Source organism: Monodon monoceros, unplaced genomic scaffold (assembly GCF_005190385.1).
Source record: "Monodon monoceros isolate NGI ecotype Baffin Bay Population unplaced genomic scaffold, NGI_Narwhal_1 Super_Scaffold_13, whole genome shotgun sequence".
Taxonomy (NCBI): domain Eukaryota; kingdom Metazoa; phylum Chordata; class Mammalia; order Artiodactyla; family Monodontidae; genus Monodon; species Monodon monoceros.
In genome coordinates, this window is record NW_021703769.1 from 82,985,490 (window position 1) to 83,003,302 (window position 17,813).

At 52.3% G+C, this 17,813-nt stretch overlaps 1 protein-coding gene and 1 non-coding gene across 2 annotated transcripts in view; both read left to right on the forward strand.

Moving 5' to 3' along the window:
* RADIL (Rap associating with DIL domain) overlaps positions 1 to 16,797 on the forward strand; it is a 39,621-nt gene extending 22,824 nt beyond the window's left edge. The window contains exons 3-4 of the mRNA XM_029220871.1: positions 13,587 to 13,977; positions 16,662 to 16,797. Of these exons, the coding sequence (XP_029076704.1) occupies positions 13,587 to 13,977; positions 16,662 to 16,797 (527 nt within the window). The remainder of the gene's footprint in view (positions 1 to 13,586; positions 13,978 to 16,661) is intronic.
* On the forward strand, positions 9,907 to 10,013 carry LOC114895107. Its single transcript, XR_003793416.1, has one exon. It is a non-coding gene; the product is annotated as a U6 spliceosomal RNA (small nuclear RNA).
* Positions 16,798 to 17,813: the final 1,016 nt, after the last annotated feature.

Below are 17,813 nucleotides of genomic sequence, written 5' to 3' on the forward strand. Positions count from 1 at the left end.
TCCATAGTTTTTCTGTGCTCAGATGCTCCTGTACAGATCTGTGTAAACATGTACACATGCAAACTTTTAGTCAGTTTTTTAAAATTATTTTTTTAAAATTTCATTTTATCTTTGGCTGTGTTGGGTCTTCGTTGCTTGCACGCAGGCTTTCTCTAGTTGCGGTGAGCGGGGGCTGCTCTTCGTTGCGGTGCACATGCTTCTCATTGCGGTGGCTTCTCTTGCTGTGGAGCACGGGCTCTAGGCGCGGGGGCTTCAGTAGTTGTGGGGTATGGGCTCAGTAGTTGCAGTGGGGAGGCCCTAGAGCGCAGGCTCAGTAGTTGTGGCCCACGGGCTTAGTTGCCTCGTGACATGTGGGGTCTTCCCGGACCAGGGATCGAACCCGCGTCCCCTGCATCGGCAGGCGGATTCTTAACCACAGCGCGACCAGGGAAGTCCCAGTTATTATTATTTTAAAATGGGATCACATACTTAGTTTTCTGTATCTTTTCTTAACAAACTCCTTTTGAAAATCTCCGCACATCGTCTGTTATCATTCTAATTCATTCATTCTAGGGCTTATGGAATATTCCATGGTGTGGTCAGAGCACTGTGTATATTTGGGGGTCATTAAGAACAATTTTGCAATACATATTCCTGTATATACCGTATTTCACCACATAAAAGATGTTATTGATTGTAAGATCACCATATCTACTTACCACTAACATAAAAAATCGTCCAAGTTAAACGAGGACACAATGCCTTACTATTATTACTTGGGGTTCCTAGTTTTGTACTTACCTAAAGAGCTCTAATAAACCTGAAGAGTTATTTAAACATGGACTTTAATCTGTAGTGGTTCTGTGCACATGCACACACAAAAAGATAAATAGGAGTGAAATAAATTCAAAGTCTTCTTTTCGACTCGAGCTGTCACTGTGCACATTTCCACGCGGTGCCCTTCTTTGTGCCCTCAAGAATATTGCTGATGCCGCATTTCTTGAAAGTGCTCCACTGTTATCCCTGGGATTTTCTCTCAGGCTGTTGGCCCAAAATTCTGCAAGTTTGCACATGACAACCAGAGCTCATTCATTCTTCAGATGGCCCTTAAATGGCTGAAATATTGAAGAATCTCGCCCCCCAGGAACAATAGCCAAGTTCTCACACGACAGCTGCTGCCTGGGACACTCCACAAGAACGCAGGATGCGTTCAGAGATGTTAAAATGTGCAAAAAAGTGTGTCTAGGAAATACATACCGTAAGTGCGTGCATTCATTCATTCATTTGTTTAGGAAGTTGAAAAGTATGTACGTTTAAAAACTTACTTTTGGGCTTCCCTGGTGGCGCAGTGGTTGAGAGTCCGCCTGCCGATGCAGGGGACGCGGGTTCGTGCCCCGGTCCGGGAAGATCCCACATGCCGCGGAGCGGCTGGGCCCGTGAGCCAATGGCCGCTGAGCCTGCGCGTCCGGAGCCTGTGCTCCGCAACGGGAGAGGCCACGGCAGTGAGAGGCCCGCGTACCGCAAAAAAAAAAAACAACAAACTTACTTTCACCAGTTATATATACGTGCACAGTTAAAGCGCGGGGCTTCTCTCTGCTGATTAGAAATAACAAAACAAAGCAAAAAAGCTGAAGTAGCAGGTCTCTGTACTAGCCTTCCCTCTTCCCAATTTGCCCTGCCCAGAGGGAACCAGTTTCAGTTGTGAGCTGTTCCTTATTTGGCATTTAATTCCACAGCTTAAAGTAACACATTTATCCCACTACTGCTTGGTTTTTACATTTTGAGCCTGATCTAGTGACTCCTTCCATGAAGATGAAAATTCAGCTCTGTTCACCGCCCCTCTTTGAAAACATCAGCTTCCCTCGCCCTGTCCTCTCAGGACAGTTGTAAATTTGTTTAGATTAGTAATCAGTGTTTACATTTTTAGGACCAGAGACAACTTTTTACAACTGAGGCCTGGTGTACACAAAGATTACCTTTCCTTCTAGTCCAGCTTCCAGTCTCTTTGGAATTAATTATTGGTATTATTTGCCCTTTTTCTTGGTACTTTTCACGAATTCAGCATTCCTCCATCCTCTGCCAGTATCTCTTTTCAAGATGCTCAGGTGTGTGGCTGGTTTTATCCAGTTTGGGCGCCTTCCGCCTGCTCAGGTCGGGCCGGTTGCTCTCGAGCCCGCTCTCAGCCATCCTCACCCTGGTGTCTCTGCAGAGGAGACCCCCGTCTCTGCTCCCTTTCCCCTGGTTCTCGCTTTACACCTGGTTTACGTGGACCAGCTCCTCCCGTGGCCTCCTGGGAAAGTGTCCATGAGAGGTGAAGTTGCTTGAAAAACCTTTGCTCCACCTTAATGCTCGAGTAATAGCTTAGCTGGGCGTAGAGCTTTAGATGAAAATACTTTTCTCGCCTAGAATTTTGGAGGCCTCAGTCCATTCCTTTCAGCTCCCAGTGCCTCCAGGAGAGGCTGGGGCGTGTTGGGACTCTCACTCCTTTGGACTTAATCTCTCTCTCCTCCCTCTGGAGACGCAGGTAATTTCTTCACGCTGCCTCATTCTGCAGACTCACAGTGTGTGTCCTGGTTGGGGTGTGTTTGCACCCTTTCTGCTAGACTTTTGTTTTTTTATGTGAAAAGTGATGGTTGTGTCTGTTACCGTATTTGTTTATAACGACCATATTCTCTTAACGTATTAAGGTTATTAAAATTTGCTGTTTGCGTATTTTGACCCCTTATGCGTTTTTAAATTTTTGGCCGTGTTCGGTCTTTGTTGCAGTGCGCGGGGCTTCTCATCGCGGTTTGGCTTCTCGTTGCGGAGCGTGGGCGCTAGGCACGCAGGCTTCAGTAGTTGTGGCACGCGGGCTCAGTTGCTCCGCGGCATGTGGGATCTTCCCGGACCAGGGCTCGAACCCGTGTCTCCTGCATTGGCAGGCGGATTCTTAACCACTGTGCCACCAGGGAAGTCCCCCCTTGTGCGTTTTTAACCTCTACTGTGTGTCAGACTTTTCAGCTAAAAACGCATGTTCTTCAGTTCTGAAAAATCACATCCCTCCTTGGATCGTTCCTTCTTGTTCGTCTGTTATCCAGGTTCTGCGTCTCCTGGACTGACGTGTTTTCCGGGTCTTTTCTCTCCTAGCTTCTCTTGTCTTCCTGCCCAATTTTCAAAGCGGTTTCCATGGCTGTCTCTTCCAGCCTGCACGAGCGTAGGGATTTCGCTGCAGGGCAGTGTGGTGTCAGGCGTCCTCGGGATGCAGCCTCCTGGGCAGGGAGGCTCCTCACCCTGGGCGAGAGACAGGGGGTGCTGACCTTCGCGACAGAGCTGGTCCTCCAGGTGGACCCGGGAAGGGGCGTCGGCGGCCCCTCCCGTGTGGGTCCTGAGGCCTGTGAGCAGGGGCGCCGGGTGGGCTGGTGTCGCTCGGTTTACCAGGATCCTCTCCCAGGGAGGGCTCGAGGCTTCTCTGGGGAGTCACACGGGGCCTTTGGTTTCAGCTAAAGAAAATTCCTGCTTCTGCCACACTGCTCTCTCGTTGGCATGGTTCTGGAAGGCTCTGTTTCCATCTGTGACTGGCTAACAAATGGTCTAAGCATTTTATCTCCTCAGTTACCCATTATCTTAATTAGCTTATTAGTTCCTTCTAGAGAGGGCTGCTCTTCCCTGATTAAGGCCCTAATTGGCAGGAGAAGGTCCAAGTTTTACCACGGAAATAATGCTCCTCGGTACTTGAAAATGTGACTTCCCCCCACTTAAGAAAATAAGACATATTCATTATTGAAAATTTGGAAAATAAGGGGAAGTATTAGGTAGAGAGTAAAAATCACCTGTAAAGTCACCGCCTAGAGAGAATTGCTTTCAACATTTTGGTGCCTTTCATTCTTTTCTTACTGTTGCATTACTTTTCTTACATAATTTAAATCAACCTGTGTACATAGTTATATATTCTTTTTTTTTTTGGGGGGGGGCGGGGTACGTGGGCCTCTCACCGCTGTGGCCTCTCCCGTTGCGGAGCGCAGGCTCCGGACGCGCAGGCTCAGCGGCCATGGCTCACGGGCCCAGCCGCTCCGCGGCATGTGGGATCTTCCCGGGCCGGGACACGAACCCGCGTCCCCTGCATCGGCAGGCGGACTCTCAACCACTGCGCCACCGGGGAAGCCCCCCACTGGCTGTTTCTAAATTGGGGTGGCCCGATGCCAGTTCACATTCCCCTGGGCAGTTTCTGAGTGTGCCGTCTCTCCTTATCCTCGCCGTCGTGTGATTCCATCACCAAAGAATCTTTGCTGATTTGAAGGGAGAGCGTACCTCATTATTTAGCTTGCGTTTCCTTTAGTATTTGTGAGGTGGAGCAGATTTTGGAATGTTCACGAACATCTGTTTGTCATCTGTACCTGCTTCTCATTGCTTTCCTAATCTTTATTTTGAAATACTTCAGGCACACAAGAAATAGATACAGCGTAGTGTAACGAACTGTTTGCGCACCCATGACCCAGCTTAAGAAATAAGATGTCACGGGTGGAGTACGGAGGGTGTGGAGGGGACGTGGTCCCCTTGGAGGTGTTCGTGGCTCTCTTCCAGGCCCGTGGAGAGGAGGCTTGGGAAGCCTAGGACATCTGCATTTTGCCCGGGACTTGAACCCCTGGGCCACTGGCGGGAAGGCGGACGTCGGGAAGCTCCGTGGGTGGTGGACAAGGATTTGTGCTGGGGGGAAAGGGCCGGGTGGAAATGGAGCTGCAGAGCTGGCAGCGGGCAGCGGCCACTCGGGGCGTCTCCTCCCGGCAGCATCCAACTTTCGGAGCGGCTGGTGTAGGCAGTGTCCTTATTGCTGGTCGGAACTCAGGGGCCACAACAGCCTGTGGCCACTTCCAGGCGGCAGAGCCCTCGGCGGGATGGGCAGGGGGCTCCGGTCCCCACGCGGCGTGTCCTCAGGGCGCCCTCCACCTGGACAGGTATGGCGGCGGGTCGTGAGGCTGTGGACGGGTATGTAACTGTAGAAGGGACCGTGTGCGGGAAAGGGCAGAAGACCCGCCTGCTTGGGTCGGTAGGTCATTACCAAGCAAGCCGCCGACCAGAGCCTCGCTGCGGGCACATGCCCTCCAGCGCACTGTCCCCGCGGGGTCACCCTGAGCTCCACCCTCTCCCTCCCCCTCCCCCTTGGAAGGAACCACCATCCTGACTTTGTAATGACTGTTTTCTCAGTTTCCTTTTAGTGTTATCACCTGTGCATTTTTGCCTACGAGAGTTTCCCTTTGCCTGTTTTGAGTTATGCGGGTGGATTTACGTCTCCTTCGTGTCATGCTTGTGGGGCTCACGCCCGTGCTGCTTGGAGCCGTGTCCTGCCACGTGGATGCAGTGATGCTGAGCAACTCTGCAAATGGGTCTCGGAATCGTGCAGCTCAGAGCATCCTGGTCCGTAAGGGTACAAGTCCCTCAGGGGTGCACACCTGGTAGGGGTATTGCTGGACACTGAGTGTGCATATTTCTACTTTACCTGATGGGGTCAAAGAGTTTCCTAGTTTACCATTCCACTGGAAGCGTCAAGTGCCTGGTCTGCTCTGTTGCATTTTCTATTGTTTGGTCTTTTTCTTAATGATTTGTGGGCATTCTTTATTCTAGATTCTAGTCTTTTTTTAAAATATATTTTTTAAAATATTTATTTATTTATTTAGGCTGTGCCGGTCTTAGTTGTGGCATTCGGGCTTCTTAGTTGCGGCATTCGGACTTCTTAGTTGCGGCATGCAAACTCTTAGTTGCGGCACGCATGTGGGATCTTGTTCCCCTACCAGGGATCGAACCTGGGCCCCTTGCATTGGGAGCGAGGAGTCTTACCCACTGGACCACCAGGGAAGTCCCTAGATTCTAGTCTTTTATCAGTAATACGTGTTGTAATGATAATGATTTCCTCCCAGTCTGTGAGTTGATTTTCTAAACTCTACTTATCGTGTCTTTTGATGAATAAAATTGTTCATATAGTTGACGTTGTCGATTCTCTTCTTTATGGTCAATGCTTTTGATTCTGTTTTGGTTTTGTCTCGTATAAGAGATCCGTCCCTGCCTCTGAGGTTGTAGAGATAGTCCCTGCATTCTCTTATGAAAGCTTTATAGTTTTGCCTTTCACATTAGGGTCTTTAAAGCCTGACTTTTTTTTTTTTTTTTTTTTTTTTTTGCGGTACACGGGCCTCTCACTGCTGTGGCCTCTCCCATTGCGGAGCACAGGCTCCGGACGCGCAGGCTCAGCGGCCATGGCTCACGGGCCCAGCCGCTCCGCGGCATGTGGGATCTTCCCGGACTGGGGCACGAACCCGCGTCCCCTGCATCGGCAGGCGGACTCTCAACCACTGCGCCACCAGGGAAGCCCTAAAGCCTGACTTTTAAAATGGAAATAAAATTCACATAACATAAAATTAACAATTTTAAAGTGTATAATCCAGTAGCATTCAGTACCTGGCCATGTCATGTTGGTCTTTTATTGTATCAATACAGTATATTACAGTGGTTGACTGTTGTATGTTAGATCACTCTTGCATTCCTGGGATAAATCCCACTTGAACATGGTTTGCTACTGTCTTGGAGACTTTTACATCTCTATACATACGGGATATTGGTCAGTAGTTTTCTTGTGATGTCTCTCTTCTTTCTTTTATTGGACTTCATGAGACTGCCAACTGGTTTCTTCAGTCAGTTCTGAAAAATGCTCACGTATTTTCTTTTCAGATATTGCCTTTGCCCTCTTTCCTCCCAGAGCCGTCTTTTTTTTTTTTTTCCTGGCCGCGCTGCATGGCTTGTGGGATCTTAAGTCCCCAACCAGGGATTGAACCCGGGCCCTCAGCAGTAAAAGCACTGAGTCCTAACCACTGGACTGCCAGGGAATTCCCCCAGAGCTGTCTTTCAACGTGTGTGAGGCCTCTCACTCTCTCTTCCCTGTCTCCTAATGTCTTTCATGTCTTCTTTGTTCTTCCTTTTTTGGTCACTTTGTACCACATCCTAGACATTTTAGTCTTGTCTTTTAGTTCACTGGTTCTCTTTTCCGTTGTGTCTGATATGCTGCATACTTTCCGTTACTGTATTGTTTCGTTTCTAGAAGTTCTAATTGGTTATTTTTCAAAGCTGATGTTATTGTTTATAACTTCCTGTTCGCTACATATATTGCAAGGCATGTTTTATCTCTTTCAACAGTGTAAACATGATCTTATAATTTGTGTATGGTAATCTTAACATCTGATGTCCTCTTCTTTAAAAGGAAAATTTTCATTGAAAAATAGCGCACAGACAGAAGCGTGCCCGCGTTGTGAGGGTGCGGCTCAGCGAGTTTTCAGAAGATGAGTGCACCTGTGTGGCAAGAACTAGACCATTATCAGGACACCTGCAGCCCCCCTCACACCCCCTTCTGGTCCTTGGCCAGTGAGCCAACCTCTCTGACTTCTAAAACCATAGTTCAGTTTTGGCTCTAAGTAAATTTCCTATAAGTGGAATCGTATTATGTGTACCTTTTTGTGTCTGGCTTTTTGTTTTTCGGTTTTTGTTTTTGGCTTATTCTTGCTTTTAGAAGAGTCCATTCATTACTATTGCTGTGCAGGATTCCATTATGTGAATGGACCACAGTTGATTTGGTCATCCTGTTGTTGGTAGACACTTGGTGTTTCCAGTTTGGGCCCATTAGGAGTGATGCTACCGTGGACGTGTTCCTGTGCACGTTCCGTGGTCCCACGTGTGTTCCTGTCGTGTGTACACTGAGGAGTGGACTTGATGGTTCAGTGGTAGGAGACACCAGCACACGTGCTTTCCAGGCCGCTCGTGCCAGTTGACACCCCCCTCCCCCAGCAGTGTGCAAGGGCTCTGTCCCACTTCCTCCCTCACACTTGGCCTGTCTGTCTTTTTCACTTAAGCTTCCTTGACTTCTGTCAGTGGTGCTTTGTAGTTTTCAGTGACACGGTCTTGCACATCTTCTGGAAGATTTATTCCTTAGTTTCATGTTTCTTGACATTATTATAAATGGTATCTTTTTTTTAAAAATACCCTTTTCTCTTTGTTTCTAGTATTTTAAAATAGTATTGAATTTGCATACTCACCACATCTAGTCCCCTTGCTAAACTCATTTGTTAATTCTAATAATTTGTCCATAGATTCTTTTGCATTTTCTGTATACACAATCACATCGTCTTGAAAATCATCACAAATTTCTTTCTTTCTTTTCAATCCTACCTTTTCATTCGTTTTTCTTACCTTATTGTACTGGCTGGGACCTCCAGGACCTCCAGTACGATGTTGACCAGAAGTGGCCAGCAGGCATCCATGTTGTGTCCCTAACTGGGGAGAGGGGGTTACGATATACATTTTTTTTTTTAGAATTTTATTTGCCAATGGTAGGATCCATCCTAAAAAGCTAGGTAACATATTCCCATGTCACTGCAGTCCCTTTGAAGGGTTTATTGTGAGAATGCAATGGAATTGAATGCAAAACACTCAGAATAAAGCTGGCCATGTAGCAGATAGATGCTGCGTCCCCAAATGGTCCTTAGGTAGTTTGTCGTCGTTGTTGTACATTTCAAATACAAAAAACTTCAAATTAACGTCAAGGATTGCTTGATTAACTTAGGGCTTCGTTCCGCATCTTTTGCTAACCCAGAAAAGGGCATTCTGGTTTAAAAGGGCTTGTTTAAGGCAGGTCTGACCTCCGAGTTTTGCAGTGGCTACTGCAGACTTTATGTCAGCGGCGCCTCTCCAGCTGTTCTTAGGGATCACTGAAATAGTCTCAATTCCCCCAATTTCAGCAAAATTCCGGAATGCAGGAACATTTGCCTCATCCGTCCCCGATGAAAACCACATCCCTGAGTTCTCCTGCAGCCCTGGTAGTGGGTGTGAGCAACAGGGACTTCTCCGAGTTGGAGACACTGTTTCAAACCCTCCGATCCTGGGAGAGAAGAGCAAACAGGGCCCGGGGGTAAAACCTACAGCTTGAATTTATTGTCCTGAACTTACTGACGTCCAGGAAGAGAGCTGTGCTGTTCTTTCCAGTGTTGTGCTGGAGCCCATGACGGGAGCTCTGATGACAGCTGCCAGCTGCTTTCAGAATTAATGTCCAATCCCCCCCCCCCCCCCCGGTATCCAGGGTCCTTTCCTCTCTCCCCGCAGAGGGGATGCCGGCACCGACACGTAAAACACTGTGTGGCCTGGGGTGTCATCCCTCCACCTCTTCCCCCCTGCCCGACGGCTGCCTGGCCCAGGAGCGTCTGATGGAGGGGATGAGGGACCACAGATCCCTGCCCTGCAGAGTCAGCCGCTCGCAGCCTTGATTCCGGTGGCGGGAGCTGGAGCAGCTGCCGGGAGAGGGAAGCTCCAAGCTCCTTTCTTTAACCGCGTCCGTTGTGCAGGCCGCCGCCGTCGTCTGTGTCACGGTTACACCTCCTGCAGGTTAGGGCCCCTTCCCCAGTTCCCGTGTCAGAGACGCACAGTCCAGGAGCGGGCAGGATCGGCCCTGAACATCCAAGTCAGGGCCTGTGGCTTAACTGTGAGCCTGTTCAGGGGCAGCAAGGGTTGTTTCAGAATCTCTCCTGGCTGTGTTATCCCCCTAAGACGTGGGAAAGTGGTTATTGTGCTTCTGGGTCTGGGGCCCAGTGTTGGGCGGTGAGGTGGTCCCATGTGTGTCCTGGGTGCGGGGGACACAGAGGCCTCTCCAGGTTCTGGTTACCCAGACCCCTCCTTTTATTCCTCTGCTGGGTGTGTTTCTGCCTTTTCACCAGGGAACAGATACAGGAGATGTGGTGGCTTCAGGCCCAGACCGCTGCAATGAAGGCGGCACGTCGGTAAAGAGAGTCACAGGAACTTTTTGGCTTCCCAGTGCCTAGAAAAGTGATGTTTACGCTCTGCTGAGGTCTGTTAAGGGTGCGATAGCATTATGTCTAGAAAAACAATGTACATACCTTAATTTTAAAATACTTTGTTACTGTGCTCGCTTCAGCAGCACATATACTAAAATCGGAACGATACAGAGAAGATTAGCGTGGCCCCTGTGCAAGGATGGCACGCAAATTCGTGAAGCGTTCCATATTTTTCCAATAAAGATGTTTAAAAAATAAATAAATAAAAAAATAAAATACTTTATTACTAAAAAAATGTCAAAACAATTACAAGGGTAACAACAAAGATCATTGATCACAGATCACCATAACAAATATAATAATAACGACAAAGTCTGAAATATTGCGAGAATTCCCACAGTGTGACGCAGAGACACAAAGTGAGCAAATGCTGTTGGAAGAAATGTGCCAATAGACTTGCTCAGCCAGGGTTGCCGCAGACCCTCAGTTTGTAGCACACCGTATCCGTGAAGCGCAGTAAGACGAGGTGTGCCTTATATAAGAGGGAAGAGCAGAGCCTCATATCTGCCACCTTCCTGGGAACTGACAAACGTTTTAATCTAGAGAAAAGAGTTAGAAGTCCAAAACGCAAATAAAAGCGGTAGGTGCTCGAGTATGTTTTCCGAGCGCTCCGTGGGTTTCCCTTTCTCCCCCTGTGGGCTTTCTGTAGGCAGGGCACTGGGGGAGGGGAGTGCCCTGGCAGCGGTTCCTATCCTAGCTGAGTTCCAGAACCTTCTGGGGAGCTTTTACAAAAATGCAGATTCCCGGGTGTCCCTCAGACCTGCAGGACCAGATAAACCTCTGACCTCGCTAACTCGGTCACCCCTAGCGTAGCGAGAAATGTCCAGGACTGGGCCGTCCAGCCCAGCTCACGGGGAGGCGTGATCCAGAAATGGAGCGCGTCTTCTTCACCCAGTGGCAAGGTTGGGCGTTTTCCTCTAAGATGAGTGACTTGGCATGTGAAATCACCACCGTACAAGGCCTGGCCACTCTCGTCACGTTATCCCGTCAGCGCCGCTCCCCTGTGGGCCAGGGCTTCTCCGTGGTGTGTCTGTTGCCGAATCCCCATCATGGTGGCGGTGGAGGGGCCATGGGGACGACCTTGCTCTGGACGCGGGCTCCACCGTGACGCCCCAGATCCAGTGCGCAGAGCCTGGACCACGAGGCTGCGGGTCTGCCTGGACCAGGCTGAGAACCCCAGGCTGCGCCCCGCAGGCCGCTGGCTTGTGGGCGACGCTGCCCACACGTCCCTCCTGTCGCCACCCAGCCTCCACCCCAGGCTTAGGGAGGAGGTTCTGCTCAGAGCCAGGCAGACACGCCCTGGGTTTGCGAGTCGTTGGGATGCGTGGGTTGTGGTGGCGAAGCTGAAGTGGGATCAGACGCGGCGCGGCACCTCATCGGCACCCTCCAGCGGCCTCGTCAGGCGCCCCCCCCCCCAGGCCCCCAGACCACCTCGGGGCAGCCGCAGAGTCCTACACACGTGCGAGGACCTCAGAGTGTTTATGATTTTTATTTTACACCTGAGTACTTGCCTTCCAGAGTTGACATAAACATTTTTAATCACATTCATTTAGAGTTTTTAAAAATAAAACGAGTAAAACATCACACAGAGTTATCCATAAAGTGTGTCCTATCACGTGCAGTATGTGACATCACACGTGTTCTAGCAGCTCCAATACGTTATGTAATGTGCCTCCCCGGGCTCAGACCCCCACCTGTGAGACGGCCATTTCTTGAACTTACTGTGTGCCTTTTCTATCCGTTTTCGAAAACAGCTTTATTTGCACATATACGACACCGTGAGCAGCATGCCGCGGGGTTTCGTCTGCTCTTTTCAGCATGTAAACAGAGGTCCCACACCCTACCCATTGCTCCCCATCTGCCTTTCCACCCGCCACTGGGTGCAGGCTGGGCCCAGCTTTCCCTGCAGCATCTCTGCCCTGTGCGAGGATAGTCCCCGTGGAGGGTTTCGTGGGGTTCAGGGGCCTTCCTTGCTCAGGCGTCCACACGTGTGAGGGTCCTCGTGGCTGTGCTGCCCACAGGGTGTGCACGGGTCTGTCGGCTGGACCTTGTGGGTTGCTCTGCACGCTGGCCGTGCTGGCGTTGGCGGTCCAGCGGCCCCGGCCTTGAGCTGCCGCTACCTCCCTCCCGACAGCCCTGGCCCTTCAACCCTGAGGGGCCGTGGATGAGCCCTGGACGCTGTTGCAAACTCCCCAGGCGGCCCTGAGCGCGGGCGGGGCGAGAGCCCCTGCTTTAGCCTGGGAGGGGGTCAGCTGCGAGGGGACGCGGGACCCCAGCCGGAGGAGCGGTGTCCAGTCGGCCGAGAGTGTGCGCCCACGCCCGTCTGCTGCAGTCCCAGGGACGCTGGCTCGGGCCTCGTCCAGGGCCTCTGGGGGCCCCCAGGAATCCAAGAGGAAAGGGTGACCTTATGGGCTCTGCTGCTGCCCGGGAGCCCCAGCACTTGTGCAAGGTGGTTCTGAGGTGCATCCTCTCCTGCGGCCCTGTCCTAGGGGGAGGAAAAGCCTGGGCTAGAGCGTCGTTTTGGACTGGTTTTTAAATGTCTTCTTCCAGGCAGGGCCCCCGCTTGTGCCGTGATGCCCCAGCCGTGAGACCGGGGGGGTGGGACTGGTGAGGCTGGGGGCTGCCTCCCCACCTGCCCCCCACCTCTGTTCCTCCATCCCTGCCTCCTGCCCTCAGCCTCCTCCTTCCCCTGACCCGCCCCTCTTCCCCCCACCCCTTCCCCCCGCCCCGCTGCCCTGCCTGACGGTCGCTGGCCCGGCTCTGCAGCAGGCGGGGAGCAGCAGGCGCCCGGCAAACGGCTCGGCACTGCGGCTGAGCGGCCTCCCTCCTGCAGCCCCGGCTCCCTGTGGGCTGCCGGGGACTGGGCTCCCTTCTCCTTCTGGAAGGCAGGTCGGTGTTCCCGGGCGCCCTCGGCCCCTGCTTGCCCACCTCACTTGCCCTGGCTTTGTCTGGTTTTGTTTGGAACGGTTATAGGAAGGGATGCTGCAGACAGAGGCTGTGTGGAGGGCCCTCGGCAGGGGGCTCAGAGAGGAAGGCCTGGGTCAGCCGGGGAAGGGGACGGTGACAGGAGACTGGCCCTCGAGTTCCGTGTGGCTTCTCAGCTTTCACGCGGCATTAGTTTAAAAGAGCGCTTCCTACGTGTAGAAGGGTAAGGCTTTCGTGGGGTGTGCACGGGTGTGCGCGTGTGCATGTGTGCATGCGTGTGCCTGGCCGTGTTGGAGGTGCCCCGGGACGGAGCAGCCGTGTTCTGGATGGAGACCAGCCGGCCCTGTGGGCTGGAGTGACGTGGTGAGTTGACTGCTTCCTCCTTGTAAACGGGGGGGGGGGGGGGGGGGGGGGGGGGGATGATGAACAGTTGTCACCTAATGAGCTCCCGCACGCACACACGGGCTGCCAGGACGGGACAGGGGATGGGCAGGTTTTGGGGTCGGCAGGGTACGCACGAAGCCCCCAGCACGCTGACTCTGTGGGGGTCAAGGCTGTGGTGGGCTTGGCATCCCGCGGGGAGGCCGTGGTGCTGGCTGGTCTCGGGGCTGGGATACGCCACGGGCTCCTGTGGGGCGTCCGGGGCCTCGGACGGCTGGGCTGCCTGGCTCTCGGAGCGAGCCCCGGAGGAGCCACGGCCTTCCGAGAATGCGGTCTGTGGGCAGAGTCCCGCGGCCGCCTGCAGGCCTGCTTGACGGAGCCGCGACCTGTGTTAGGAGCGGCCTCGAGCCATCTGTTCACCCCGCGCTGCTTCTGCCGCAGGGATAAACGCCCAGGCCCGGAGACTGCAGCGGAGCCGCGCCAAGGGAACCCCAGCCCCAGCCGCCGGGGGAGCCTGGAGCCCCCCTCCACCCCGGCTGCGCCGCACAGTCAGCGAGACCAGCCTGGGCTCGGCCATCGCCCCGCCGTCCGCTGCTCGGGGCCCCGAGGAGCCCGGACAGGACGCCATGCGCTGCTCCCTCTACGAGTCGCCCCACCTGCTGCTTCTGCAGGGCTACAGCCAGCAGCACGTGAGCGCCCCTCTCCTGGGCCCGAGGCGGTGGGAGGGGCGGCGGCGCGCAGGGCGTGCGGGAGGCTCTCGGCTTGGCGCCCCCGCCCCTCTGCTCCTTACTGACCACGTCAGCGGGGGGCTCGGGGGCCGGAGAAATGGGCTGTGGGGGAGCACCCCATTGGGTCCGCCCTAGACGCTGGAGGAGGGTGGCGGCTTCCGCGTCCTCTGCTTCCAGAACATTCTTCCGTCCGGGCTGCAGTGGGCGGCAGCAGGGCCTTGGGAGGGGGTTCCCCCAGCTCCTCACTCACTGATCCCAGCGTGGGTCTTACCTGGTACTGGGCCCCCTTCCTGCCTGGCCTGGCGGGCCCCTGGGGAATGGCCCCCGTGGGCTGGGGCGCAGGCCTCCCGCGGCCTCGGGCGTGTGCGGGGCGGCTTCCTCTGAGGAGTCCCGCAGGCCCCCGCCCCGCGCCCGCATTTTATACCACTTTTGTCGGGGGCCTCTTGGCCTGAAGGGGCTCGCCCTTGGCGACCCCGCCGACCCTGCCTGTGCTGCTGCCCCGGGGAGGTCTGCTGTTCCTCCCGGCCTCTCGCTCACCCGCGTGTCCCCCGCTCCCCTTCCTGCTCCACCTTCCCCGCACGCTGTGTGACCTTGTCAGGGCTCTGCAGCTCAGATCCTGGGAGGCATCTTCCCTCCCCGTGATGGCTGGGGGATGACTGACGAAATGATAATGCGTGTAAGTGGGGAGCACAGCACAGCGAAACTGGCATAGAATGGCCTCCCCTAAAATGCTCGTTTCCTATCCTTTCCTTTCCTGAAAGTTCTAAAAGACCAAATGAAGCCCATACCTAATGGAATATCCCATATCACTTTGTTCAGTAGTGTTTTAGGTGATGCTGGGAGATTCTGAACATTATCCTGTTTTGTAGGCGCAGCTTGAGGTCTAGAGAGTCTTAAGGATTGCACAAATCTTTCGTGCAATGTCATTTACGCCACACTGAGAATTTCCCAAGAGGAGATAAGAATGGAGCTTGCAAACGGAGTGTTCATTTATAATCCTTACTTTAGAAAACCTTGCAAAGCCCAAGTGAACATTTAAGGGCTTTTACTAATGTTTTAGAAATGTGGATAACCAAATGTTTTTTTCCATTTCTCTTTAAATATGAAATATTTCTCTTTCATTAGAAGGTAATGGTCTGAAACCAGAATAAATCATTACAGCACAAAAATACCTGTTACAAGAAGAAAAATGATAAAGAAATAAAACCAGAAAAAATTAAAACCTTGGCATGCTCAAAAATGATGGTTTATAGTATAATTTGTCTTTGGACCCTTTCTAGCAAAACCAACATCTGCATTTCTATGGATACATTTAAGGAAGGGATAGGAGTTTGCTAACCTCACTGGCTTATTTTAGGATGGAACCATCACCTATTACATCCATATCCTAACAGTATGTAGGATTCCACACTGAGGCTCACCTCAGACCTCTGCGGTCACCTTACTTCTTCATGTGCCTTTCACCATTAGTCGAACAATTTTTAACAGAAACTGACTGGAACCAAACACTGCATCAGCATCGAATCTGAACCACTGATTGCTTCAGATGACCGCAGTGCTTTATCCTCCCATACTAGATGATTAGAAAGTTGCTGAAGCAGACGTTGGCAATAAGAAAAATGCTTGTAATTATACTGCGCGTTTAGTCATGCAGAACTTAGACTCTACGGCTTTTTCTACTTGAAACTAAAAGCATATTGCTTTCTGGAAGGGGTTTGAAGGAAATTTTCGAGTAAACTTAAGCTGTTTTTCATTCATTTTGGGTAATCACAATGGAAATTTGACGAGTGGGCTCCCGTATTGTGGAACTTTAGGCCACGGCCACTGTGACGAACGCACCACGCCCCATCTTCCCCCGACCCCGCCCGGAAAGTTTGCGTGGCTGGAGCTGTTATTAGAGTTTTGCTGCTCCGTGTGTAAATTAATCTCTCGCATTTTAAAATTCTTCTCTAGAGCAGAGAAGGTCATGAGGCCCTGCTAATAAAATCTATCAAATGGGATTGGCAGGCAAGATCATGGTGGGTGGGGGATGAGGGGAGGATATGAAAAGTCGGGAGGTGAGAAAGTTTGTGTTAAATAATCCCTGTGTGTCCAAACCTTAAAGGACGAAAGCAGACAAAGCAGACGTTTTTATTGTATCTTAACAATGAATGGGACTGAAGAGAAACCCGGGGTGTGTGACAGGTGGAACAGTGGGTTCAAATCACTTCAGGGATCAATATCACACTTGGCTGAACTCAAGGGAGGAATAACTCACGTATCTTCCTTTAGGAGCTTCCTGGAAAAAGATGCCTCTGAGGCCAAGCCCACGGGCTCCGGGAGCACGAGGCCACTGCGTCTCCTGGGCAGCAGCCTTCCCGTCCCCGCGTTCCTGCCGCTGCGTGCCTGCACCCGGGCCGACCCTGCATTATTTATAAGTTCTCTTTGCGAGTGACGGTCTAACACGCCACACGCCCCCCCTAATGGCAGGGGGAGCCCCACCAGCTCTCCTGGCGTTCCCATACCTTCTCGAGAGGAGGCTTATTGAAGTCAAGATAAATGACATCTCATTTCGCCTGATGGATCAAGCCTGCCACGCGGTACAGGGACAGCGACAATGAGTCTGGCTGGACTGCAGCTTCACTCTTCCCAAGGCCAGTACTTCCTGTTCCTCCGTGACTGACGCCTGATGGACTCCAGAATTATGTTTATATACATTCCAATAATTTCCCAAATTAGGCTGACAATTAATCTTATGAGTTACTATTTTCTCCTTAATATACAAGCATTTTCATTATTCCCTTTTCAGCTCCAAGGGCCAACTCAGCCCCCAGGCTTTCTCGGCAATGGCCGCTAACAGCACTGGGACGCGCAAGGTGCTGGGAAGGGTCCCCGGTGGCAAATCCGCCTGTCCGGCTGTTGGCCGAGCAGACCCGCCGAGCTGAGGGCTGAGGCCGAGGGGTCCGGAGGGGCTGTGGGTTCGCAGTTTCTGCTAATTCCAATGTGCGCGATTATGAAGGATCATGAGACGCTGTTCACGCAGCAGCCGTGAGACAGGTTGTCCCACAACTTTATATCTAGAAAGTGTAACTACATCCTCTGGGTTTGACTCCCCAGCAGGAGCCACCATACAAAGTGGGGCAGAAACTGCTAGCTGCCCTCCACTTTCCCCGCCCCCTTCCTTCCTTCATAATGGACAGAAATGTACCCAGCTGAAAGACCCCTTCCAGGCTCTCGGGCACATGAATTGTAAGCATACGTCTGCGGCAGATGGGACTTCTAAGAACGCTCTTCAGAGGTGGGCACACTTGATTACTAGGCCACGAGGCGCACCCCACGCCTTCCGCCTACTAGGGTGTGGACGTGACGGCTGGCACCGCAGCAGTCAGCTTGTCACCATGAGGCAGATGCTAATGATGGCAAAGCAAAAGGAAGGAGCCTGACTCTCTGCTGACCATAAAGGTGCCACTGTGACCCTGTAGCGCGCACTGCCCACTCTTTTGGTATGAGAGAGATAAAAACACACCTCCACCTCAGTTAAGCTACTGTCCTCTTGGGTCTGAGTCTAGCGGCGGGACTCCATTCCTAACCAAATCAGACGGCTACACTTACTTCCCTGGTGCAGTCCCAGTAAAGCCCCTTCTCAGGGATGCCTTCCCACCAATGGCATATTCCTCGGGGCATCTCGGCGGGAAAGCCTTTACGGCACGTTAGTAATGCCTATCTTGTGGGCAAATGGGGAGTCACTGCCTGTGAATGAGGCCGGATTCTGTTCTAGTTCTTGATCTTGTCTCACAAATGTCAGTCTTTGCTCCCGGGCGAGGCTGCAAGCCCGCAGGTTTGACAACGAGACAGGTATCCCCTCCACTCTCGTTGCCCTGGCCCATCGCCCAACCTTGAGCACACAGTAGGTGCTCACATCAATCCCTGAATGTGTGTTCTCGATTTTACTATTAGCAGA